The 27,248-nt window shown below is 40.7% G+C and overlaps 1 protein-coding gene across 3 annotated transcripts in view; it reads left to right on the forward strand.

Annotated features, from left to right (window-relative positions):
* Nucleotides 1-27,248, forward strand: part of ADAMTSL1 (ADAMTS like 1) — a 419,132-nt gene that overhangs the window by 261,993 nt on the left and 129,891 nt on the right. For all 3 annotated transcript variants that reach the window (XM_007969153.3, XM_007969155.3, XM_007969154.3), the window contains one exon: nucleotides 13,404-13,614. In XM_007969153.3, coding sequence (XP_007967344.3) covers nucleotides 13,404-13,614 — 211 coding nt within the window. The remainder of the gene's footprint in view (nucleotides 1-13,403; nucleotides 13,615-27,248) is intronic.

The raw sequence follows: 27,248 nt of genomic DNA on the forward strand, positions 1-27,248 counted from the left end.
TACAGCAAACTGATGGGTCTTGACTCTTTATCCAATTTGCCATACTGTGTCATTTAATTGGAGAATTTAGTTCATTTACATTTAAGGTAAATTGTTATGTGTGAACTTGATCCTGTCATTATGATATTAGCTGGTTATTTTGCTCGTTAGTTGATGCAGTTTCTTCCTAGCATCGATGGACTTTACATTTTGACATATTTTTGCAATGGCTGGTACCTGTTGTTCCTTTCCATATTTAGTGCTTCCTTCAGGATCTCTTGTAGGGCAGGCCTAGTGGTGACAAAATCTCTCAGTATTTGCTTGTCTGTAAAGGATTTGATTTCTCCTTCACTTATGAAACTTAGTTTGGCTGGATATGAAATTCTGGGTTGAAAATTCTTTTCTTTAAGAATGTTGAATATTGGCCCCTACTCTCTTCTGGCTTGGAGAGTTTCTGCTGAGAGATCTGCTGTTAGTCTGATGGGCTTCCCTTTGTGGGTAACCTTTCTCTCTGGCTTCCCTTAACATTTTTTCCTTCATTTCAACTTTGGTAAATCTGACAATTATGTGTCTTGTAGTTGCTCTTCTTGAGGAGTATCTTTGTGGCATTCTCTGTATTTCCTGAATTTGAATGTTGGCCTGCCTTACTAGGTTTGGGGAAGTTCTCTTGGATGATATCCTGCAGAGTGTTTTCCAACTTGGTTCCATTTTCCCCGTCACTTTCAGACACACCAATGAGACGTAGATTTGGTCTTTTCGCATAATCCCATATATCTTGGAGGCTTTGTTCATTTCTTTTTACACTTTTTTCTCTACACTTCTCTTCTCACTTCATTTCATTCATTAGATCTTCAATCACTGATACTCTTTCTTCCAGTCAATCGAGTTGGTTACTGAAGCTTGTGCATTTGTCACGTAGTTCTCGTTTCATGGTTTTCATCTCTATCAGTTCTTTTATGGCCTTCTCTGCATTGATTATTCTAGTTATCCATTCATCCATTCTTTTTTCAAGGTTTTTAGTTTCTCTGCACTGGGTACATAGTTCCTCCTTTAGCTCTGAGAAGTTTGATTGACTGAAGGCTTCTTCTCTCAGCTCGTCAAAGTCATTCTCCATCCAGCTTTATTCCATTGCTGACGATGAGCTGCATTCCTTTGGAGGGGGAGATGCACTCTGATTTTTGAATTTCCAGCTTTTCTGCACTGCTTTTTCCCCATCTTTGTGGTTTTATCTGCTTTTGGTCTTTGATGATGGTGACGTACTGATGGGGTTTTGGTGTGGGTGTCCTTTCTGTTTGTTAGTTTTCCTTCTAACAGTCAGGACCCTCAGCTGCAGGTCTGTTGGAGTTAGCTTGAGGTCCACTCCAGACCCTGGTTGCCTGGGTATCAGCAGCGGAGGCTGCAGAAGATAGAATATTGCTGAACAGAGCGTGTTGCTGTCTGATTCTTGCTCTGGAAGCTTCGTCTCAGAGGTGTACCCCACCATGTGAAGTGTGAGGTGTCTGTCTGCACCTAGTGGGGGATGTCTCCCAGTTAGGCTACTCACAGGTCAGGGACCTACTTGAGCAGGCAGTGTGTCCATTCTCAGATCTCAACCACCGTGCTGGGAGAACCACTGCTGTCTTCAAAGCTGTCAGACAGGGACTTTTACATCTGCAGAGGTTTCTGCTGCTTTTTGTTTAGCTATACCCTGTTCCCAGAGGAGGAGTCTACAGAGGCAGGCTGGCCTCCTTGAGCTGTCGTGGGCTCCACCCAATTCTAGCTTCCCGGTGGCTTTGTTTACCTACTTAAGCCTCAGCAATGGTGGGCGCCGCTTCCGCAGCCTCGCTGCTGCCTTGCAGTTAGATCTCAGACTGCTATGCTAGCAATGAGGGAGTATCTGTGCGCGTGGGACCCTCTGGCCCAGGTGTGGGATATAATCTCCTGGTGTGCCATTTGCTAAGACCCTTGGTAAAGCGCAGTATTAGGGTGGTAGTTACCCAATTTTCCAGGTGTTGTGTGTCTCAGTTTCCCTTGGCCAGGAAAAGGAATTCCCTTCCCCCTTGTGCTTCCCAGGTGAGACGATGCCTTCCCCTGCTTCAGCTCTCACTGGTCGGGCTGCACTGGCTGACCAGCACTGACTGTCAGACATGCCCAGTGAGATGAACCAGATGAACCCGGTACCTCAGTTGAAAATGCAGAAATCACCCATCTTCTGTGTCACTCACGCTGGGAGCTGGAGGCTGGAGCTGTTCCTGTTCGGCCATCTTGGATGCCTCCCAAGTGACCTCATTTTAACTTAACTATCTCCATAAATACCCAATTTCTAAATAAGATCACATTCTGAGGTACTAGGAATTAACACTAATATATCTTTTGCGGGAACACCATCCAACCCATAATAGGGAGAAATCCTTAGGTTTGTAGGGTTTTAGTAAGGAATGCCACCTACAAATCAGTAAATAGATAGAGACATTTATGGTCTGATTGGATGAATGTCAAATTATTTCCTTACTCCCAAAGCACTTGATCCTAAATCTTAAATGCCTTGTGGTCTACTTGGGACAGTAACTAGGGGGAAAAACATTTAAGTAAATAGAATTGTGTCAGACTAAATGTTGTAGCAGTTTACTTAGAATAGCTGTGTAGTAAGCATTCCAGAATGTAAATGGAAGTAAATCCAATAGAATCACGAGGAGGGTACAGTTGATGTGAGCTGGGACGGTGAGGGAAATCTTGCTGGAAGAGGAAGGGCTTGAATCAGTCCTTAATCTTGAGGTAGGAACATGAAGTCAGGAAGAGCTGGAAGCAGATTCACAGATGTGAAAGAGAAACATGGTGTATTGGGAAGCCAACAAGTGGCTGAGCCTGGCAGAAACCCACTCTGTATAAAGGAGGTAATTCTAGAAAAGAAAAGGGGTTCATTTAGTGAAACGCTTTTAGTGTAAAGATGCTAATCAGTTAATATAAAATAGAGACAAACTGGAATAAAACCCAAAAGATAGTATTAGAGAAGAAACACAACAACAGATGACACCATTCATGATGCAAGTAATTTCTTCTATGATCTTGACCACCATAAGGAGAACAACCCTGGAACTATTTTTAACAAGAAATTTATACCTAGAAATCTAGACAAACCACCTAAAATATCAAACTCCTCTGAGTAAAAGTAACTTTGCAGATCATCTACCCTACTAATTTGTTTCTCAAGAGGCTCATATCTGAATTATAACAGTCAGCAGGAATTCTAGCTCATTTTAATGTGCTATCACCTGGAAGACAAGGTGATCAGAAAATGGGAACCAGAGTTTAGAAGTTTTAATTAAATCAAGCTGTGTGTAGGTGAACAGGCACATAAGTATTTTCAGACAGTGGGATGTCATAGAAAAGTGTGTTAGAGTGAGGGAAGGCTGAAGACACTTTATATAATTGGACCTAGTTTTGGTGTTATTCTGCTGTTTGGCATGTTCTGTAAAGGAAGTAGGTTTCGATGCAAATGGCATGCTAGTAATGAAATGGTAAATGTATATCAAGTGCCATTTTTTTAAGAACTATTTATTAATTTACAAAATAGCAAAGATGGTTTGACAGGAGTCATATGTAATGTTCGTAACGTTGATTTTATTTTTTTTAAGTTATTTTAGAGATGATTTCGAAGGTGCGGCAAATTGGCAAGGTCAAACTGTTTTTGAGCAGAAATGAGTGCTTTGCCACTTCAGGTGTTTGGTAATCTTGGCTATCACTACTTTTATGGAGCCAAAACCTCACAGTGTGCAGGCAGACTTCCAGGAGAAGTGTGGCTGTATCTGCTATTTCCTGAGCCATGCAAGTTACTGTTTGATAGACAGCCCCGATTCTCATGGTGTGATTTATCATACATGTTTCTGTTTAATTTTTGGCCTTCAAACATATTTTTGCTTTTTAATGTCTAACATCTCCTTTGATCTTTTACTGTATCTTTTCTAGGCCTCTTTTAAGGGTTTTCAAGAATACAGTGGTGGTAAGTGGAGAGTAGCAAATCCATCTGCGATTGCTGGGTGTAACTGCTTTTCTGACTTGACTATTTCCTTCTCTCTGTAACCCTTCGTGATTCACTCCTCCAGTCCTTAGAGACTTAGCAGGGTAGAGGAGTAACCCAAGTGCCCATCCCAACTTTGGGAAAATCACTTGTTTGTCTGAACCTTGGCTTGCTTGTCCATAAAATGGAGATGATACTGCCTGCTTGCTTACTTCAGAGTTAGGAGGATGAAGTGAGATAACGTAAACAGTCTTTGGGAAGTGTAATTGATCAGGTCAATGCAAGTAGTTATGAGCACCACACTGCACATTTTCTGAACTCTTGCAGTCCTCATGGTTTAGTCAAATAGTTTCGCAGTTCACTCATAACTGTTACCTAACATTGTTTGTTATGTCTCCTGGGCATTTGTCTGCTTTCTCTATCTTTGCTGAAAGCATCTTAAAGGTGGTAAGCATGGTTTCCACATCTGGATCTGTCACAGTGCTTAGTAATGAATGCTTAAATGAGAAACTAAGTTGGACCTGTCACAAATGCCCTTCTCCTCAGTCTCCAAAACCGATGGCTACTTTCTCTGACTGACTTTAGGAAACTGCCTCACTCTACTTACTTGTTTCCTATCCTCACAATAATCATCTCTGCATTGAACAAATACTTATTGAGCATGCAGTAATAACAGTTCATATTGGCTAATACTTACAGAGCCCTTCATCTGTGCCAGGCCCTGGGCTTCGCCCTTTACATGGAGATTCTCACTGGAACCTCATAACAACCCTGGAAAGTAGGTATTGCCATTATTCCCATTTTAAATGAGTGAATTGTTAAGCAAGTTTCCCGAGATTATTCAACAGCAGGGTGGCAGAGCACAATTCTTTCACAGACAATCCAATCTTAGAGCCCAAGGTCCTGTATTATGCCTCAATATCTGGGGGATTTCTTCAGTCTTCTATCTTTCATATAGTTGACATTTTTGAAGAGTACAGGCCAGTTACTTTGTAAAACGTCTCTCCATGTGCGTTTGCTTGATGTTTTCTTTTTTTTTTTTTTTTTTTTTTTGAGACGGAGTCTTGCTCTGTCACCCGGGCTGGAGTGCAGAGGCTGGATCTCAGCTCACTGCAAGCTCCGCCTCCCGGGTTTACGCCATTCTCCTGCCTCAGCCTCCCGAGTAGCTGGGACTACAGGCGCCCGCCACCTCGCCCGGCTAGTTTTTTGTGTTTTTAGTAGAGACGGGGTTTCACTGTGTTAGCCAGGATGGTCTCGATCTCCTGACCTCGTGATCCGCCCGTCTCGGCCTCCCAAAGTGCTGGGATTACAGGCTTGAGCCACCGCGCCCGGCCTGCTTGATGTTTTCTTATGATTTTTGAGTTTTTGACAGAAATAACAGGAAAGTGTGCTATGTTCTGCTTAGTACATCATATTAGGAGACAGCTCATGACAATGTGTCTCATTATTGGTGATGTTTACTCTTATCACTTGGTTAGGATGATGGTCAGCCAGGTGTTTCTGCTGTAAAATTAATAAATATATAGCACTTAATAAGTAAAAAGAAGTATTTTATGGGAGACAATATGAGTTAAGTAAATATCCTGTTCATCATTAACCTTTGACCCACTAGATATAATATTGATTGATGATTACTGCCTGAGTCAATTATTATTATGATGATTGCCAAATGGTAACTATAAATTCTGTCATTCCTTCTAGATTATTAATAGGCATTCTACTATAAGGTAGTTTTTTCTTCTCTCCGGTTTATTTATTTATGAATTTCCACTTTGCTCAAAGGGTTAAAATATATTACTATCAAATTGTCCCAGACAGGACCAGCAAAAGCCCTTTCAAGCTGGCCCCTATGCCCTTTTGACATATACCCCATCGTTCTTTGAGCACTTCTCGATTTTCTGGTACAAGATACTATTTCAGGCTCATTTTTTTCTTCTCCCAATTTCTGTCCAGAATCAGCTCTTTCCACAGAAACTGATTCCTTTTAGTGGAGAATGGTATTTACAACCCAAGATCTGGACACTTGATTTGCTTGATACTACTGGGATATCATTGCTTCTAGGCCTTTCAGAGAGAGCTACGAGATACTGTACACATATATGTATAGTTGTATATATGCATTTATATCTGTTAATATATCTGTGTCTATCCATCTATTAAAAACCATGAGTTCATACTGTTTGCAACAGCAATTCAATTCTACTAGATTTATCTTAGTCTTTCCACTTCGCATATTTGTAACTCTCTCCTCTGACAGTAAGAAATCTGGCTCCCATTATTTTTTATGTATTTATGTATTTGGTCAGTCCTCCCTGAATATTTGACTCCCAGCCATCCTGGCCCAGTGCTGACCCCTGTCCCAGGCCAGAGGACCACTCCCCACCAAACCTCATACTAAAGTTCAGTCCCTACAAAGTAGAAGAGGAAAGGAGAGGAAGAAGGAAAGGCCAGTTTGAAAGTTCAGCTCCAGACATGCAGTGCTCCAGTGCCCCCAGGGAGTAAAGCTGAGCCCTGGACATACTAGCTCCTCACCTCCACTGAAAGCTCAGCTTGACTCCAGTGGAGGTTTTTAATCAGACAAAGTAAGGTGACCAGATTCGCATTTTTGACTGACATTTTGGTGGCTGTGGCCTAGGGAGGAATTGGAAACCGAGAGATGTAGAGATAAATTGGGAGCCACTAGTGACAGTCCAAGAAACTGAAAGTGAGATGCATCCTAGACCCTGTATGTGCCCCTCCTTAGGCTTTCTAGAGTTGGCGCACTCAGTGGTGTCTGGTTTATTATTGTCGAATTGCTGTCCACCTCCCGACCTCAGAGGCATTCTAAGGGAAACAAATATCTTTGGAAGACAAGAAAATCACAGGACAGAAGTGTTGGACAGCAATGTCAAGTTAGAGGGTTACGCACAAGTTTAAAGAATGCTTCTGACAAATAATTTCAGTTTATAATAACTTCAGTTTCCTCCAAACCAAAACTTCATTTTAAATTTCTGAATAAAGAGAAACTTTGCTGCAAAAGTCGAGGTAAAAGAAGGTTCTTAGGGCATAATAGCTCAGGGTGGGGAGGGTCTGCCATTAGGAATTATGAACATTTATACCAGCAACAAACAATGAGTTTCTGGAGGCAATAGTCATTACCCTCTCTGAAAGAGTAGAGGAGCAAAACCTTGGCAACTCACATAATGAGCCCTTGTCCAAAGGAAGGCAAAAAAAAAAAAAAAAAAAAATTCCTCCTTTTGTATAGCTAATACAAACACAAGCTGCCAAGAAGGGTCAACCATCATGGGTCGTTGATTGCCCATATTAACCCTGATGGCCGCCTTTACAAAAAAACTAACACTTGGGGAAGACCACACTCTGCCTTTGCCCATTTGGCTGCCAAGTACACTGCTGCTTTACAGAAATAACAACTGCGAGTGGACTCATGGCGCTGGGTGGTATCAGTGTGTTTGTTTCTATTATTTAGAAATAGATCTGTCATTTTGTCATCTGTGATTTTCTGAAACTATGAGCACTAGGAATCTCAGCATTTGCCACTCAGGTCTATTAATACTTTGTTCTACTGGCCTTAAGAGATAGTATAATATAATAATTAAGCATGCAGGAGCCAGGCCGCCTGAGTTTGAATGCTGCTTCTCTTGTTTACTAGCTGTGTGACTTTGGACAGGTTACCTAACCTCTCAGAGTCTCTGTTAGTTCATCCTGTAAAATGGGGAAACTTACAGTACTTTTCTCTCTAGTAAAGCAGTCAATATATGTTCCCACATCTTGGGTAAGCTAAGTCCTGGGCTCTACCGAGACCTCAGTGAATGAGGCTTGGATCATGCAGAACTGAGGCTCATAAATCCACAGAGCTGGTCCCGTGATAAGGAGCAGCTCCATTCTCAGTGCCTTTGTGTCCACGTCATGGCGGACTTGGGCGTGACACAGGTGCCATGGCATTGAGGAAGACCCAGCAGCAGGCATTTGGAGCCATGATTTGAATTCTGCAGGCCTCAGCTCCTGCTTGTGAAAATGGAGAGGATAATAGTACCTATCTCATGAAGCCGTGGAGAGGAATAAAGGAAATAATGCACTTAAAGCAACTAGCACAGAATCTGGCTTATTTAAGTGTGATATGAATGTTAGTATCACTATTGTTATTGGCAACCATGTGTAATGTCAGCTGGATTGTGGTCACATCACAGTTTATAGCTCATGCATGGCTAAGGGTGCTCTGCCCAGCCCAAGTTCAGGGACTGGCCAGATCCAGGCAGAGTGACAGGACCACAGTCTAGCAGGCTGGACTTTGGGCAGAACTCCAGCACTGTCTGGGAAACGAAGTGGAAATTAGGAAGCCAAGCTGAAAGCTTAAAATCCAGTTAAAACGACAGGCCGATCCAGGCACACTTGAGGCTGGGCAAAGGGCAGGAAGACTAATTCCAGCCAGTAAGGTGGAGGGAGACCCTCTGTCTCCTGCCTGCCCCTGGTCAGAAGTCAATTGCTCGGGTGCTGGGCAGGGTCAAGCCAGGAGGACTTCAACTGTGATCTGTCAACTCATGGAGCCTTTCCTGCAAGCAGGTTTTGACAAAAGGGACAGAAACAGAGAGAAGAAGCAGAGAGGAAAGAAAGCAGTATAGTAAAAGAATGCTGGGGAAAGCAGCCTTCCAAATATTTTGGCCAAGAGCCCAACCATGAAGCTAAACACCTGAAGCCTAGGAGCTGAGAGAAACCATAGCAATCATGTTTACCACCCTCCTTATCTAGGGACACAATCCTTTGGCCAAAACCACTGGGGCAGATGTGTTTCAGATTCCAATTTTTTTTGTACTTTAGAAAGATGTTAGGATTACTAAGACATAAATTGAATAACACCCCTAGCAATTTCTGGGGTAAAGCACCATAATCCAACAGGCTAATCTTGCTGCGGTAAAATGTATAAATATTTACACAAAGTGGGATGCAGCCTGTCAAAAGCATGCCAATTCAGATCCAGTTTGTCAGAAAAGAGTTTACACCACACTGAAGGAAAATGTGTGGTGTTCAGAGCTCCTGGGACCTTGAAGTTGGGAGTAAACAGTTGTATATAGGACACAGTAAGATGTCCACCAGCCATGTGACTAATCTAGAGGTACACACACAGTTCACTGCAAATTCAACTCAGTTTTTCACTGCATACTAACATCTACCAGGTCGCAGGCACCATGCTCAACACTGAGGTTCTGGTCATGTATTCATATTCAGAGCTGCTGTATCAAAGTACCACAAACCAGGTGACTTAAAACAATAGAAATTTATTGTCTCACAGTCATAGAAGCTAAAATCAAGTTCAAAGTCAAGGTGTCAGCAGGACTGTACTCCCTCTGAAACCTATAAGGAGAGTCCTTCTTTGCCTCCTCTAGTTTCTGGTGGCTCCTGGCACTCTTTAGCATTCCTTGACTTGTAGATGCATCGCTCCAGTCTCTGCCTCTGTGGTCACATGGCATTTTGCCTATGTGTCTCCCTCTTTTCTTATAAGAACACAGTCACATTGGATCAAGGGCTCACCCTACTCTAGTATGACCTCATCTTAAGCGACTACATCTACAGTGACTCTATTTCCATGTAAGGTCATGTTCTGAGGTACTAAGGGTTAGGACTCCAGCGTATCTTTTTTTGGAGACACAGGTCAACAGATAACAAGTGGCAAACCAAAATAGGCATAGCCCCATGCTTTCATCAAGCTAGCAGTCGAGCGGGGAAGTCACATTACAAGTATGTTGAGAATTTTCAAAGGGGAAAGTATTAATGGGACCATACAGTAAGAGAAGTTTACCCAGTTGAGAGTTTCCTCTCTGAAGAAGTAGCATTTTAAATGGAAATGAAAAGATGAGTAAAAGCCAAGCAAATAGGGAAAAAAGGCACTAATGCCCTCACTCTCTGATGCCTAGACCAGAGCCCCGGTTCTCCTTGCACTAGGCTTCTGCAGAAGCCAGGCCCCTCAAAGAAGGACTCTAAGTGTCTCCTAGGCCACCACTCATAGCCAACCTTGCCCCTAAGCCGGCTCTGCCTGGCCTGCAGTTCCTCTCTCAGAAACAGCCAAAGGCACAGAACACAGGGAGTAGGGCATCAGCACCCAGCAAAACCCAGGCCCACAGTTGCAGCCTCTCTGCAGGAGAGAAGTAGGGGAGAGTCTCTGCTTTCTCTTTTTTGGCCTAAGTTGATTACAGTATTTTTTACCCAGAATCAGCAAAGTCCTTAATATACAGATAGCTTCTGCTGACCTCTGTCCTTGAGAATGCAGTGCACTTTTATCAGGGCAGGCAGATACATCTGTTATGTGAGTTCCTCTGAGCAGTGCTCAGGTGGCCTCATGGCTACCAAAATGCCTCTGCTTCAAGGTCCCAGGGGCTAAATTTCTGCCAGAAATGGTGGTAGAGTTTGGGGAAGTGAGGACGTAAAGCCTCTACTTTGATGAGCTTTAACCTTGGGACAGAACTAGCTGTGTAGGCAGCTATTTTATGAGACATACAAAGAGGGGTCACCAGCATTGGCCATGGATGTTAGATTTTGTTTTACACTCACAACATTTTAGTATTTCCCTTGAGTGGAAAGAAAACCTTTTTTGAAGCATAATACACGTAAGGAAAGTACACACAAATCCTATGTGTACACTTGGTGATTTTTCATAAAATGGACCCAGATCCAGCACCTAGATCTAGTAAACACCCCAGAAGCCCATCCCACTCTGCTCCCCTTCTAGTTTTTACCCACCACGGGTAACCAATGTCCTGGCTTCTAACACAGTGGATTAGTTTTGGCTTTTGAGCTTATATAAATCACACAGTATCAATTTTTGTGTTTGTGGCTTTGTTCATTCAGTTTTATGTTTGTGAGATTCATTTATGTTGTTGCTTATTGTTGCAGTTTATTCTCATTGCTTTATATAATCTTGTGTGAATATATCATAATTTTTTATTCATTCATGTGTTGATGAACATTTGGGTTTTTCCAGGTTTGAGCTATTATGAGCAGTGCTGCCATGGATATTCTTACATATGTCTTTTGATGAACATATGCAAATTGGGGAAAGGTATATACTTGTATTGGTTGTCTATTGCTGCATAAAAAATTTCCCTCCAAACCTAGTAGCTAACAATGACAATAAACATTGATCACCTCTCATAGTTCATTTGAGTGAGGAATTTGGAGGCATCTTGGACATGCAGTTCTGGCTTGAGGTCTTTCCTGAGGTTGCAGTTATCTAAAGGCAAGCTTGGGGCTGGAGGGTCTGCATTCAAGGTAGCTCACTCACACGGCTGGCAAGTCAATGCTGGTTATTGGTGGGGAGGCTGCAGTTTCACACATGAACTTTCCTTAATACTGTCTGGGTATTCTCATGACATCGTGGCTGGCTTCCCCACCACCATGAGTGGGCAAAGAGAGAGCATCAAATTGGAAGCATTATCCTTTTTGTGACCTAGTCTTGGAGGTCACATAGCATCACTTCTGTATCATTCTATTCATTAGAAGTGAGCCACTAAGTCCAGTCCATACTCAAGACTCCACCTTTGGAAGGAAGGCACGGCAAAGAATGTATGGATGTATCTTAAAACCAATAACACCACAACGTTGTAAAGCTTATAATTAACTTAAGCTAAGGGTTTAAAAATAAGCTGATCGAAATTTACACAAGGATCTAAAAGAAAGAAATTCAACCAGCTTCTCCTCTTCTATTCCTTTAAAACTTTGCAAATGTTCATAGGAGAGTTTTCAAGGTATTTTTTGGAGACAGCATGGTACAATAGAAAGTGCAGAGGCTTTAGAGCCAGAAACAACCAAGTCTGAATCCTGGATTCACTACTTACTAATTATGGATACTTGAACAAGTCAGCCTCTTGGATTTCCAGGTTCTCTCAACTGTAAAATGAGGATAATCAATAGCGCTTACCTCATATTGTTCTGGAGGCAATTAAATGAGATAATGTGTTAAGGTGCCCTTTATGATGGTTCATCTCACTGATTTGCTCATTTAGCCAATAACATTAACTATCTAAAAGGTGTTCTGATGGACCCTGTGAGTGATACAAAACTGACTCAGAGGCAGGCCCTACATCAGGAGGTGTATACACTCGTAGTGCCCTTGACACGTAGAATAATCATAATACAACTGAGAAAATGGTCAGTGTCTGGAGCAAGTATGGATACAGTGTTTTAAATATGGATTATATTTGGACATATAGAAATGAAAGACGTTTTGAAGGGCAAGGAAAGGGCAAAAGATATTCCAAATTAGAAATACAACTTGCATAAAGACACAACTAGAAAACCATGGGGCATAAATGGAGAATAACAAACAGATTATTACAGATATGGCTAACCTTAGTGTAGATAAAAGGAGGTAGTGGACACAGGTTGGAAAGTTAGTTACATGTCAGAGCAGTAGGAAGAGATTGAGCGCATACACTTAGTCTTACAGTCTGATGAAAAACATTAAGACCAAAAAATTTTCAACCAACTTTCAGGACAAAAGCTAGGTGGGACTAGCTACTAAAGGATCTACTTACCATGCTTTTTCTTGGCCAATTCCTGTTTGTAAAATCTTTGTGCCTCAGATTGTAAACAGAACTTTCTAAAACTGATCTTTAGAGGATGCTTCTGACTTAGAGCCTGAGCGACTGAGCTTTATTATTCCCAGTCTGGAGGCTGCATCAGCAGGGAAATACAGTGGGATTGTTTTCATAGGCCCTTAGTTCACTGTAAATGTATTTCTCAAGATTTGACCCTTTGGAAATGGCCAGTTCATGCACTCAACTCATCTGCTTATTTGACTGCTACATCCAGATCATGAGCCACTCTCTTCACTTTACTTCCCCTCAAGAAGACTGCTCAATTGAGCAGGCTTCACTTCTGTTACATTATCCAGTCCCAGGCAGTGATGATATTTAAACATAAGACAGAGACGTTTCTATGCAGCAATGGAACTTTGAAGGAAGCTGAAGCCAATGACCTTTCACTTTGAAGCCAAAGAATTACAAGCAAAAAATGTTCAGTCTTGCTAAGAATTGGGGCTGCAGAAATTAGCAGAAAGTCCTCTTTAAGCCTCACAATTCAGTATGTGGTGCCCAAAGCCTTTATGTACTCAATCTATGTCTCATCAAGCATTCCCCTCTTAGTTTGACGAAGTTTTTATGTCCCATCAGAATAAACATGGTTGTAACCATTATTGGTGATTTTGTGGGTAAAAATTGGATATTCTACTTTATCTCCCTCTTTGCTTTAATGTAAATGAATTCTAGAGCATTAAGGGAGAGGATAGATTCTAGGCTTAGGATAGAACTGCCAGCCAATCTTGGGCTGGCACTTCCCACTTTCCCAGTTAGGGGTTTTTACTCCATTTGATTTCATGGGAAGCGTTCTCTGCGCAGGTACTAAGGGTGTGTTCTCTTCCTCTCTGATTTCTTCTCAGGTGGGAAATTGGCAAGTGGAGTCCATGTAGTCTCACATGTGGGGTCGGCCTACAGACCAGAGACGTCTTCTGCACCCACCTGCTTTCCAGAGAGATGAATGAAACAGTCATCCTGGCTGATGAGCTGTGTCGCCAGCCCAAGCCCAGCACGGTGCAAGCTTGTAACCGCTTCAATTGCCCCCCAGCCTGGTACCCTGCACAGTGGCAGCTGGTGAGTTCTGAGTTACTCAATATTGGAGCTTTTGTTTGCAACAGTGACTAAAGGGATGCTCTCTCAGAGTGGTTTTGTCCAGGGATGTTAAAGGGATGTTCAAGGTCTGCTCATTTCTCCCTTCTTAGTACTCCCCTAAGCTGATTTAAATCCAGATCTTTTCGTTACAAATATCATGCTTTTTCTACTGTATCACATCCCAGTGACTTCCAAAAGCAATGCAGATGACCCATCTGGTAACCTGAGCATATTTATGGCAGTTGTCACCAAGCTAAGGAAAATTTTTTAAAATAAAGACAATGTGGTGGGTTTTCCATAAAGCTAAATTTGTTTTTAATTTACACCCTTTCCAGTTTTTTTGCTGTTTAAAATTCTAAGAAATAAGGGTAGTAGGCAATGATTTTTTTAACATCATTACTTAGCAATATAAGAAGTTAGAAATGCTGAGCCAATTCCAAGTATTTTATTTTCCTGGTCCTATGACTTCCAAAAGTCTGGGAACCATTGTTTCAAAACAGGGGTTGACAAACTGCAGCATTCAAGCTAAATCTAGCCTGTAGTCTTTTTTGTGTGTGTAAATAAAGTTTTATTGGAACACACCCATTATTTTACGTACTGTCTATGGCTGTTTTTGCTCTACAAGGCAGAATTGCATGGTTGTGATAGAGAACATATGGCTCATAAAATCTAAAATATATGCTATCCCTTTACAAACAAAATTTCTGATCCTGTACCAGGCATATATATAATAGCACAACTATTTTATCATAATTTCCTTTCTAAAAATAATATGCATTTATGAAATGTTCATCTTTTTGCATCCCTTTTAAAAACACAGGATTTTCAGTTGATTGCATAAAATCTTATTTTGCAATTTGCTCCCTATTAGGACATAAGACACTGCTTTAAAGGGACAACAAAGGTCACAAAAAGTAAGCATGAAAGGTGGAGGCGACATACATCTGTGTTTCACTGAGACAGTTTTTTCACTCTCAAAAGTGTCCCAATTTGGGTGATAAATGATATGGTCATCAATGGAGAAGGAGAGAGAATGACAGCTCACATACCCTCGCCTTGTGCAGAAGGGGCTCCCTTTTCTAGGTAGCTACATGTCCTCCTCTGTGCTTTCTCCTAATCTTTGGCAGAGCCCCTTCCTTCTGCTTGCTCTCTGCCCATCTTGGAGCTGTAGTTTAGCAAAACACTCAAAGAATCAAACACTGATGAATAAGCAAAACACTAAAGTATGAAGCCTCTGGCAGCAGACATTAAATATATATTTTCTTTTAGAGCTTAAATGTATATGGCTAAGTTCATTAATTCCACGATACTAGGGATGGTTTATGGAAGAGGATGTCATATATTTTGAACACCAATGTACCAGCACTTAAGAAATATATATCATCGCACACCAAGCTGAAGTAAATCCTCACAATTCAGTTAAAAGGAGGTTTTGTTAGCCTTATTTTAGGTTTGAGGTAACTGAGGCAAACACAGCTAGCAAATTTGGGGTTGGCCATCACCTCAGTCTTATGTGGCCCTTTCCACTATACCAAACCCACTGTGTATGACTCAAAGGCCCTTCAGGGATTAAACATGAGCACTTTTGTTTTACCGATGAAGTAACTGTGGCCTAGATGTAGGCTTGCTTAAGATCATAAAGCCTGGACCAGAACCCAGGTCACCTGATTACTAGTGCATTTATACTAAGTTACCTCTAATTGGAATGAATCTATGACCTTAAACGGCACCACTAACCCATGCCAATCCTAATAAAAGGTGAGGAACCATCTCAAATCAACCTCCACTGTTGAAATTGTTAAGTCCCCGTATTATTAGTAGCTTGTTGCTATTAGGTACATAAGTTATGGATAAAATGTTTACTGAATGATGAAATGAATGAATAGATGAACAATAGTCCTTATAGGCCCTGAAAATGCTGGCTTTACATCTTACTGGTAAGTTTTTTATGGTTACAGGTCTTAATATTGTTCTAGCCTTGAAATGCAGTGAAGCACCGATGTCTTTTTGATAGCCACACATGCTGCTGAATAATGACATTGACTTATAATGCTTTTTCAGTTTCTAAGGCACAGACACATATATGACCTTTTTCTGGTCAATTGCCACCACCACCACCCATACGCCCAGTATCCCTGTTTGAAACAGTGGACTTCCAGAGAATCACTTATTCTTCAATTTTCATCTACTTTGAGCCCGTGAAGATATGAATTAACTTTGAAAGCTTTTCTATTTCCTTCTTTCAGGGAGAAGCGTTTGAGGATGAGTCAGGTTTAAGTCCATTTTTCAGGTTGGGAAACTTAATAGTAAACAACTGTTTAAAGTTCATCCAATGAACCTTTAAAAAGTCTCTCCTTTCACACCTGAGACACAATAATTGTGAAAAATAGTCAAACATAACAAGAAATAAAGAACACAGAAGGTCAGCAGTGTTTCTACCCTCCAGAGACAGCCATGTTAACGGTTTGGTGCATAGGGTCTGTTTGTCCAGCAGGTGAAACCCCATCTCTACTAAAAAAAAAAAAAAAAATTATATATATATACACACACACACACACAAATTAGCCTGCTGTGGTGGCAGGTGCCTGTAATCCCAGCTACTCTGGAGGCTGAAGCAGGAGAATCACTTGAACTCAGAAGGCAGAGGTTGCAGTGAGCCGAGATTGCACCACTACACTCCAGCCTGGGTGACAGAGCAAGACTCTGTCTCGAAAAAAAAAAAAAAAGAATCTTTGATCACTTTTAGTAATCTCTAAATGTGGAGTAAACAATAGACTATTCATCTTACATTATTTACTGGAATCCAACTTCATTAGTTAAGTTTTGTTGGGAAAAATTAGCTATTGCTGACTGCTTGTGAGAAGAAACCATTGTTTATGTTGGATGGTGCAATAAGTCCAGAGTAACTTCAGGGATCCCTAGGCTAGTTGGCTGTAGTTTTAGAACTCAGCTTAGTTAGGACACCAGCTGTTGACAATCCGTCACATGGTTAGCCCTGATTCCTCAGCAGTTCTTACTGGAAAAAGGGAACTCAGTGTACACTCACCTGGTCTTTTCCATTTAGCAAGGATCTGCCAGAGGATACTGCTGAGGTCTCCAATCCTTCAACACCCAGCCCACACCCTCTTTCCTATGAAAGAAAAGGACATGGGGGAATCACATGTTTCATTTAAGGAATACAGATAACAACGTGATAGACATTACCTGTTTGAGGGGAGAAACTCTCTCTCCTCTCTATGTGAACACAGTGTTGCCACTGACCTCATGCGTATGTTTCTCTTTCTGGAGGGAAAAAAGCATAAATTATGTAAATTGTCATCTGCCAGATAGGAATGCAACCTTCTTTGTTCTTTGTAGAGTATTTGTCTGACAAATGGCAAATAGCCAATATTTACACATTCTGCAGGTCTGGAGAGGATTTGGCATGGAGTCCAAGTATTGATGTTAAGATCTTGTTTTAGAAACAATTAAGCAGAAATGAAACAGAAATCTAATTCTAGCTTTGGTTGTTAGGGGACCATCTTTATTTCAGTTCTGCCTCTTAATACTCTTCCCTTTGCTTTTCATCTCTGGTCTGTGGGAAGGATTCATATTTACCTTTACCAATGTATTAATAGCTTTAATATCTTGTTAGTTTATATTTAGATGGCTTTTGAACACTTATTTTATGTGCATTAGTCCTCTGCATCTTCTGTAATTTATTAAATACACTCATCATCATCCTCCTCCTCCTCCTCTTTGATATGGGTTATAAGTGAATTTTTGCACACCTCATGAGGGATCATATCACACGGGTGAGTTACAACACCATGATTGAGAATCACTGTTACCTATACCACAATTTAGTCTGAAACACCTTGGTCGTGACAGTCTACTGCTAGGGTTTTTCTCAGTGACTCTAAAGCCAGTACATGCCTTGTTCAGGCCTTCATCCCTCTGCACATCTGTCCCTGCCCTGTCTCCAGGCATGGCTCTCCCATCCCTGCTTGTACACTCCCCTACCTACCTACCATTTCCCACTCCCCTCTGCTGGTCAAGGCTCAGCAGGCAGCCTCCCTCTTCTGCAGTGACTCCTCTATTATCCTTCTACACTGAAACCACATGGTGTTCAGTCGCAGACAGCTCACTTAACAACCACGTGTTACCCGCTCAGGTGCTTTCTCATGACTTCTGAGTTAGACCACAAGGTCAATGAAGGCAGAGACCAAGTCTCAGTGAGACCCCATAACTCTCATGACACATCTGCAAAGCGTTGAGTTTGGTGCTAGAAAGGTACATGCCCATTCTGCTGGTGTCATTTATTGAATACTTGCTACATTTCAGGAGCTGCTGCTTTTGATAATGAGAGCATCACTTTCTCTGTGTTCAGCACAGCTCTAGACACTTTACATATTTAGCTCACTTAATCCTCACTATCCTATGTGATAGTTACTAACATTATCCCCATTTTGCATGTGAGGAACCTGAAGTACTGTGAGCTTAATAGGAATTTGAACATTCTCTTTTAGACTCATTTGCTGCACTTGGCCTCTCTCTTTTGAGCCTCACAGCAACCTAGTGAGGAAACCAAGTCACAAGGCTGGTAAATGTGAAAGGGCCCTGTGTGCTTCAAACTCATTTTCTTTTCCACTATGCAGTATGGCTTTCCCAAGACTTCTTTACTATCTGCTCTTAACTTAAACTATGAAGAGACCTGGTGGCAGTCCTAAAATCAGCAGTTTACAGAACGCTCGATATTTGTTGCCTCTATCCAGGACAGTTCATCTGTGTGTTGGCTTCCTGTTGCTGCTATAACAAATTACCACAAAAAACAACACAAACTTACTATCTTATAGTTCTGGAGATCAGAAGTCCCAACTCAGTCTCGCCTAGCTAAATTCAGGGGAGCAGCAGGCCTATGTGCCCTCTGGAGATCAAGGCGAGGATCTGTTTGTCTTTTCTGGCTTCTACAGGCCACATGCTTCCTCAGCTCATGGCTCCTTCCTCCATCTTGCTCCCACTGCTAATTCTATCCCTTCATCCTCTCTCTCTGACTCAGACCCTCCTGCTTCCCTCTTCTAAGGACCACTGTGACTCCCTCAAGCCAAATGATCCTGGATAATCCAGGATCATATCTCCCTCTCAGGAGCCCTCATCACATCAGTGAAGACCCTTTTACTGCACAAGGCAAAGTGTTCACAGGTACCAGGGACTGAGATGAAGATATCTTCGGGGGCCACTGTTCAGCCCACCACCACCTGCTATTTTGTGGGCGAAGCACTTAGTCTCCACTAGCACAAGCTCCTTGAGACTGGGCACCTATCTTCCACTACCCTTTTGCCTCTCTGCATCTAATATATCAATGTATACATCGTATGCATCAATATTCCTTCATTTTTGTTCTAAAAATTAAATTGAAACAAGGAAGTGAAGAAAAAAGGTGCTGAAGGGTTAGACTGAAATGAATTGGTCCTCTTTGAAATACAATTTATTTTTCTCTATATTGCATATGTTTTATGATTGCGTCCACCCAACTGTACGTACATATTGCACACATCTGTGCAGAGACAGAAACAATTGCCACAATCTCTGGATCCCTGCCTTGCTTAAAACTGTGATTGTGTTGCCATTTCCCTCTAAACCTTTCTTAATCGAGGTCAAATTCAAAATGCCTGCAGTTCAGCTGTGTGAAAAAGCATAAGGGAGAGGAGTCCCTGATAGTGATATAAAGAAAAAGAGAATTTTAATGATAACTATAAATGCCTGAGAATTAAAATTTTCATTGTCTAGATTTAAACACACATATATACATTCAAGCAAAGATAAAAATACCTTTGGTTTGGATTAGAAGACTGAATTCTGGCAGAGTCACATAGTAATCAGTTTTGTTATATTCCAGTGACTAAAATATAAATCCACATAAGTTAGAGGCTATATTTATTTAAAATTTTCTGTCCCAGGGAGGAAAAAAACTCTTAGGATGTTTATCTCATTTTCAATAGTGTATTTCATAAGGAAATGGACACTTGATCCTATCTTTAGAGGCAGCAATAAACATAGCAAAACAAATTGAAAGTCCAGCTTCACATGTGGTTGTTTTTGTTTCGATTTATTAGCAGGAAGCTCTTTGGCATAATTGCTCTGATTCTGATGGGGCTGGCTCTGATTCTGATGGGTGTGCAGCCCCTTGCTCCACACCATAACAAGAATGTGAAACCTTGAAGGTACAGTGTACACCCCTTGTACTTCCAGAGTCAAGAAAGCTTAATGGAGACTAGATGAACAAGGGAATTCTAATCCCCAAAATGGCCGAAGACCTCTGTTCTCATTTTAATAATTATGTTTAGTAAGTGAGATTCCAGATCTCATTTTTCTTTCTTTCCCTAGGTCCTAATTCAGTTTGGCTCAGCTATGACCTCGACTGTGTACATAGCACTGTGTCCAGCTGCCTTTGGGCTCCCTCAGTCTCACACGTTGCTAAGTTACCTCAAACTCCAAAGGTCTGACTCCAAGCTTGATACACACCTGCCTGCCACCCCTTCCCCCATTAACCTGGTCTTTCATCATTGATCATTATCGTATGGGTGACACCACCATCTGTCCTGCTTTCTACCTGGAAACTCGAGCCATTATCAGCCTCACACATCCTTCACGCTTAGTCAACATCTATACCCTGTTTTATTCCATCTTCTATATCTCCCCCACCACTCTCTTCCTTTCTAATCCCTCTCCTTACAATCAACTCGTCAAACCCTTACAAACAATCTTTTACTTGATCTCCTTGTCTCATCTTGCCTAACTCTCATCCAGTGTTTCCCAACTTGGTATTGATGATTCTTTACTACAGGTTCTCTCTTCCAGCCTTTAAAACATTAATATGCAATGAGAACCCCTGCATAGGGTTATGGTACGCAGTGTTACACATACTTATTTGACCAGGAAGCTCTTTCTCCATGGCATACCTATTAATACCTCACAAAGCAGTATTGTTTGGAACTTACTGGCCTATGCTGCCTGAGTCATTTTCAACAAATTGGAGCATGTTACCCCCTACTTTGAAACTCCTATTGATACCCCATGGTTTTAAGGTTATATCCAAAGGCACTTCACCATGTGCCCCTAATCTAATGTCTTGGAATAATTTTCCACCTACTCTTTTTCATGGACCCAATGGTGCACCATCTAAGGACTGCTCTGAGTCATCTGAACATGCCAAGTCCCTTCACACCTTGAGTGCGTACACACAGTCTGACTATGCCACATCCTCATCTCCCTGGAAACTGCTCATGTGTCATTGCTCTCTACAGCTTCCCCAAGCTTCCCAGAAAGATTTAATTGCACTCTTTGTTGTATTCCCTTTTTGTAAAACTGATCACATTGTACACTAAGTTTTTCTCCCTCACTGGACTGCAAATACCTGAGGCTTAGTAATCATTTTTTATAAGTCCCCAGCATCCAATACAGTGCCTAGCACTCAGGGGGTACTTAAAAAATGTTTGGTGAAAGAATGAATAAGTGAATGAGGAAACAAATGAAGTGAGTTGGAAGTTGTAAGCAGAGTGCAGAGTTCATTATGTTAAGTGGAAAGTTGACCTTACAAACAAAACATAAACATCACTTTGTGTTGGGTTCAATAATATTAGTAAAAGTGTCAAAGAAATCAACTCAGCTCTCAGTAAATTAAACTACCAAGAAGAAACCAGAAATTCCAGTACAGGCAGAATTTATTAATGTACTTATCATGGGAAAATCTTTAAAAATAAAGGACATTTGGGCCATTGTATTTTTTGTGTAGAGACATAATTGTTTTCCTTATTGTGTATTTTTTACTTTTCTTATAAAAATGAACCCATGACCTCATATCATGAAACGTGTATGGCAGCAGGTATAAGCAATATAAATACTTTTTGTTATTTGTTTTGCTTATTGCATATGTTTAAAGATAATACCCCTTACTGGAGATTTATCTCTTCATACTAGAATATTATTTTAAATAATGACTCATAAAGGCAAACATTTTTTATTTAATTTCATTACATTTCTCTTGCCATTGCTCCTTTGGAAACATTTTTTTCTTTGCATCCTGCCTCTTGCATAAGAACTGTCGGCCTCACCAGGTCATCTTAGCACATTCACAAAGTCATCACGACTTTGGAACCTTGACTCCTTTGAAATTCATCTTCTACAAGTTTTTAAAAATTCTAAAAATACCTTTCATCAATGCAAACACACTGAAGAAAATTTGAGAACACAGACAAGACAAGCATTTAGGAGCAAAATCCCTGACATTGACTCAGCTAGATGGCTGCCTCCCATACCTGGAGCATCAGAGTCTCCAGCAGAGCCCACACCGTCACTGGCTGAAACCCACTGCTGCCTTACTGTGAAGCAGCTCCTGGCTAACGATAAAACAGCCTGATAAAAGGTGGATGATCAGCCCATCAGCTGGATGCTTGTTTTACATCTTTTTAACATCTGGATTTGGAGCTCTTTTGCTCATCCAATCATCAATTCAACAAACATTTATGAAGTGCATGCTCTTTGCCAAATACTCTACTAGGCTCTGGGGAATATAAAGATGAATGAATTCCCTTTCCTCAAAAGACTCATAATCTTGTGTGCATGCAGGGAGGGAGAGGAAAATAGCAGGCACATAAACGATGAGCCCCTTATAGAAGAGGTAAGATACTCTTCTAGGCCAGGGTGGGTTGGAGGTGATCTGTTTGCCAAAACGCAGAGGGGTTGGAGGAGGCTTTAATAAAGAAGTGGCCTTTTAAAAAATAACTATTTTAAATTAATTTTTGTGAGCAATAGTCAGTATATGTATTTATGGGGTACATGAGATGTTTTGATACAGGCATGCAATGTGAAATAAGTACATCTTGAAGAATGAGGCATCCATCCATCCCCTCAAACACTTATCCATTGAATTACAAACAACTCAATTACAGATTTTACGTTTTTTAAAAAATCTACAGTTATTATTGACTATAGTCACCCTATTGTGCTATCAAATGTAGGTCTTATTCATTCTATTATATATTTTTATACCTATTAACCACCCGACCCTCCCTCTCAGCCCCTCACTACCCTACCCAGTCTCTGGTAACCATCCTTCTTCCGCTCTTCCATGGACCAACTTCTTCCATGGACATGTCCCATATACATGAGTTCAATTGTTTTGATTTTTAGATCCTGCAAATAAGTGAAAACATGTGATGTTTGTCTTTCTGTGCCTGACTTATTTCAATTAACATAATAACCTCCAGTTCCATCCAGGTTGTTGCAAATGACTGGATCTCATTCTTTTTATGTCTGAATAGTACTCCATTGTGTATATGTACCACATTTTCTTTATCAGTTCGTCTGTTGATAGACACTTAGGTTGCTTCCAAATCTTAGCTATTGTAAAAAAAAAAAAAAAAAAAAATACTGCAACAAACACAGTAGAGCAGATATCTCCCTGATATACTGATTTCCTTTCTTTTGGGTATATGCCCAGCAGTGTGATTGCTGGATCATATGGTAGCTCAAGTTTTACTTTTTTAAGGAACCTCCAAGCTGTTCTCCCTAGTGGTTGTACTAATTTACATTCCCACCAGCAGTGTACGGGGGTTCCCTTTGGTCCACATCCTCTCTAGCATTTATTATTGCCTGTCTTTTGGATAAAAGCCATTTTAACTGGGGTGAGGTGATATCTCATTGTAGGTTTTTTTAATATATTTATACTTTAAGTTCTAGGGTATATGTGCACAACGTGCAGGTTTGTTACATATGTATACATGTGCCATGTTGGTGTGCTGCACCTATTAACTCGTCATTTACATTAGGTATATCTCCTAATGCTATCCCTCCCCTGTCCCCTCACTCCACGACAGGCCCCAGTGTGTGATGTTCCCCTTCCTGTGTCCAAGTGATCTCATTGTTCAATTCCCACCTATGAGTGAGAACATGCGGTGTTTGGTTTTCTGTTCCTGCGATAGTTTGCTGAGAATGATGATTTCCAGCTGCATCCATGTCCCTACAAAGGACATGAAATCATCTTTTTTATGGCTGCATAGTATTCCATGGTGTATATGTGCCACATTGTCTTTATCCAGTCTGTCATTGATGGACATTTGGGTTGGTTCCAAGTCTTTGCTATTGTGAATAGTGCTGCAATAAAAATACGTATGCATGTGTCTTTATAGCAGCATGACTTATAATCCTTTCGGTATATACCCAGTAATGGGATGGCTGGGTCAAATGGTATTTCTAGTTCTAGATCCTTGAGGAATCTCCACACTGTTTTCCACAATGGTTGAACTAGTTTACAGTCCCACCAACAGTGTAAAAGTGTTCCTATTTCTCCACATCCTCTCCAGCACCTGTTGTTTCCTGACTTTTTAATGATCGCCATTCTAACTGGTGTGAGATGGTATCTCATTGTGGTTTTGATTTGCATTGCTCTGATGGCAAGTGATGATGAGCATTTTTTCATGTTTCTGTTGGCTGTGTAAAAGTCTTCTTTTGAGAAGTGTCGGTTCATATCCTTTTCCCACTTTTTGATGGAGTTGTTTTTTTCTTGTAAATTTGTTTGAGTTCTTTGTAGGTTCTGGATATTAGCCCTTTGTCAGACAAGTAGATTGCAAAAATGTTCTCCCATTCTGTAGGTTGCCTGTTCACTCTGATGGTAGTTTCTTTTGCTGTGTGGAAGCTCTTTAGTTTAATTAGATCGCATTTGTCAATTTGGACTTTTGTTGCCATTGCTTTTGGTGTTTTAGACATGAAGTCCTTGCCCATGCCTATGTCCTGAATGGTATTGCCTAGGTTTTCTTCTAGGGTTTTTATGGTTTTAGGTGTGACATTTAAGTCTCTAATTCATCTTGAATTAATTTTTGTACAAGGTGTAAGGAAGGGATCCAATTTCAGCTTTCTACTTATGGCTAGCCAATTTTCCCAGCACCATTTATTAAATAGGGAATCCGGTCCCCACTTCTTGTTTTTGTCAGGTTTGTCAAAGAAAGATCAGATGGCTGTAGATGTGTGGTATTATTTCTGAGGACTCTGTTCTGTTCCATTGGTCTATATCTTTCTTTTGGTACCAGTACCATGCTGTTTTGGTTACTGTAGCCTTGTAGTATAGTTTGAAGTCAGGTAGCGTGATGCTTCCAGCTTTGTTCTTTTGGCTTAGGACTGTCTTGGCAATGCAGGCTCTTTTTTGGTTCCATATGAACTTTAAAGTAGTTTTTTTCCAATTCTGTGAAGAAAGTCATTAGTAGCTTGAAGGGGATGGCATTGAATCTATAAATTACCTTGGGCAGTATGGCCATTTTCATAATATTGATTCTTCCTATCCATGAGCATGGGATGTTCTTCCATTTATTTGTGTCCTCTTTTATTTCATTGAGCAGTGATTTGTAGTTTTCCTCGAAGAGGTCTTTCACATCCCTTGTAAGTTGGATTCCTAGGTATCTTATTCCCTTTAAAGCTATTGTGAATGGGAGTTCACTCATGATTTGGCTGTTTGTCTGTTTTTGGTGTATAAGAATGCTAGTGACTTTTGCACATTGATTTTGTATCCCGAGACTTTGCTGAAGTTGCTTATCAGCTTAAGGAGATTTTGGGCTGAGATGATGGGATTTTCTAAATATACAATCATGTCATCCGCAAACAGGGACAATTTGACTTCCTCTTTTCCTAATTGAATATCCTTTATTTCTTTCTCTTGCCTGATTGCCCTGGCCAGAACTTCCAACACTATATTGAATAGGAGTGGTGAGAGAGGGCATCCCTGTCTTGTGCCAGTTTTCAAGGGGAATGTTTTTGCCTATTCAGTATATTGGCTGTGGGTTTGTCATAAATAGCTCTTATTATTTTGAGATATGTTCCATCAATACTGAATTTCTTGAGAGTTTTTAGCATGAAGAACTACTGAATTTTGTCAAAGGCCTTTTCTGCATCTATTGCAATAATCATGTGGTTTTTGTCTTTGGTTCTGTTTATATGCTGGATTACGTTTATTGATTTGCATATGTTGAACCAGCCTTGCATCCCAGGGATGAAGCCCACTTGATCATGGTGGATAAGCTTTTTGATGTGCTGTTGGATTTGGTTCGCCAGTATTTTATTGAGGATTTTTGCATGGATGTTCATCAGGGATATTGGTCTAAAATTCTGTTTTTCTGTTGTGTCTCTGCCAGGCTTTGGTATCAGGATGATGTTGGCCTCATAAAATGAGTTAGGGGGCATTCCCTCTTTTTCTATTGACTGGAATAGTTTCAGAAGGAATGGTACCAGCTCCTCCTTGTACCTCTGGTAGAATTCGGCTGTGAATCCATCTGGTCCTGGACTGTTTTTGGTTGGTAGGCTATTAATTATTGCCTCAATTTCAGAGCCTGTTATTGGTCTATTCAGGGATTCAACTTCTTCCTGCTTTAGCCTTGGGAGAGTGTATGTGTCCAAGAATTTATCCATTTCTTCTACGTTTTCTAGTTTATTTGTGTAGAGGTATTTATAGTATTCTCTGATGGTAGTTTGTATTTCTGTGGGGTCAGTGGTGATATCCCCTTTATCATTTTTTATTGCATCAATTTGATTCTTCTCTATTTTCTTCTTTATTAGTTTTGCTAGCAGTCTATCAATTTTGTTGATCTGCTCAAAAAACCAACTCCTGGATTCATTGATTTTTTGGAGGGTTTTTTGTGTCTCTATCTCCTTCAGTTCTGCTCTGATCTTAGTTATTTCTTGCCTTCTGCTAGCTTTTGAATGTGTTTGCTCTTGCTTCTGTAGTTCTTTTAATTGTGATGTTAGAGTGTTAATTTTAGATCTTTCCTGCTTTCTCTCATGGGCATTTAGTGCTATAAATTTCCCTCTCCACACTGCTTTAAATGTGTCCCAGAGATTCTGGTATGTTGTATCTTCATTCTCATTGGTTTCAAAGAACATCTTTATTTCTGCCTTCATTTCGTTATGTACCCAGTAGTCATTCAGGAGCAGGTTGTTCAGTTTCCATGTAGTTGAGTGGTTTTGATTGAGTTTCTTAGTCCTGACTTCTAGTTTGATTGCACTGTGGTCTGAGAGACAGTTTGTTATAATTTCTGTTCTTGTACATTTGCTGAGGAGTGCTTTACTTCCAACTATGTGATCAATTTTGGAATAAGTGTGATGTGGTGCTGAGAAGAATGTATATTCTGTTGATTTGGGGTGGAGAGTTCTGTAGATATGTCTATTAGGTCCGCTTGGTGCAGAGTTGAGTTCAATTCCTAGATATCCTCGTTAACTTTCTGTCTCGTTGATCTAATGTTGACAGTGGGGTGTTAAAGTCTCCCATTATTATTGTATGGGAGTCTAAGTCTCTTTGTAAGTCTCTAAGGACTTGCTTTATGAATCTGGGTGCTCCTGTATTGGGTTCATATATATTTAGGATAGTTAGTTCTTCTTGTTGAATTGATCCCTTTACCATTATGTAAAGGCCTTCTTTGTCTTTTTTGATCTTTGTTGGTTTAAAGTCTGTTTTATCAGAGACTAGGATTGCAACCCCTGCCTTTTTTTGTTTTCTATTTGCTTGGTATATCTTCCTCCATCCGTTTATTTTGAGCCTATGTGTGTCTCTGCATGTGAGATGCGTCTCCTGAATACAGCAAACTGATGGGTCT

This window comes from Chlorocebus sabaeus, chromosome 12, assembly GCF_047675955.1.
Source record: "Chlorocebus sabaeus isolate Y175 chromosome 12, mChlSab1.0.hap1, whole genome shotgun sequence".
In the NCBI taxonomy this organism is placed as follows: Eukaryota; Metazoa; Chordata; class Mammalia; order Primates; family Cercopithecidae; genus Chlorocebus; species Chlorocebus sabaeus.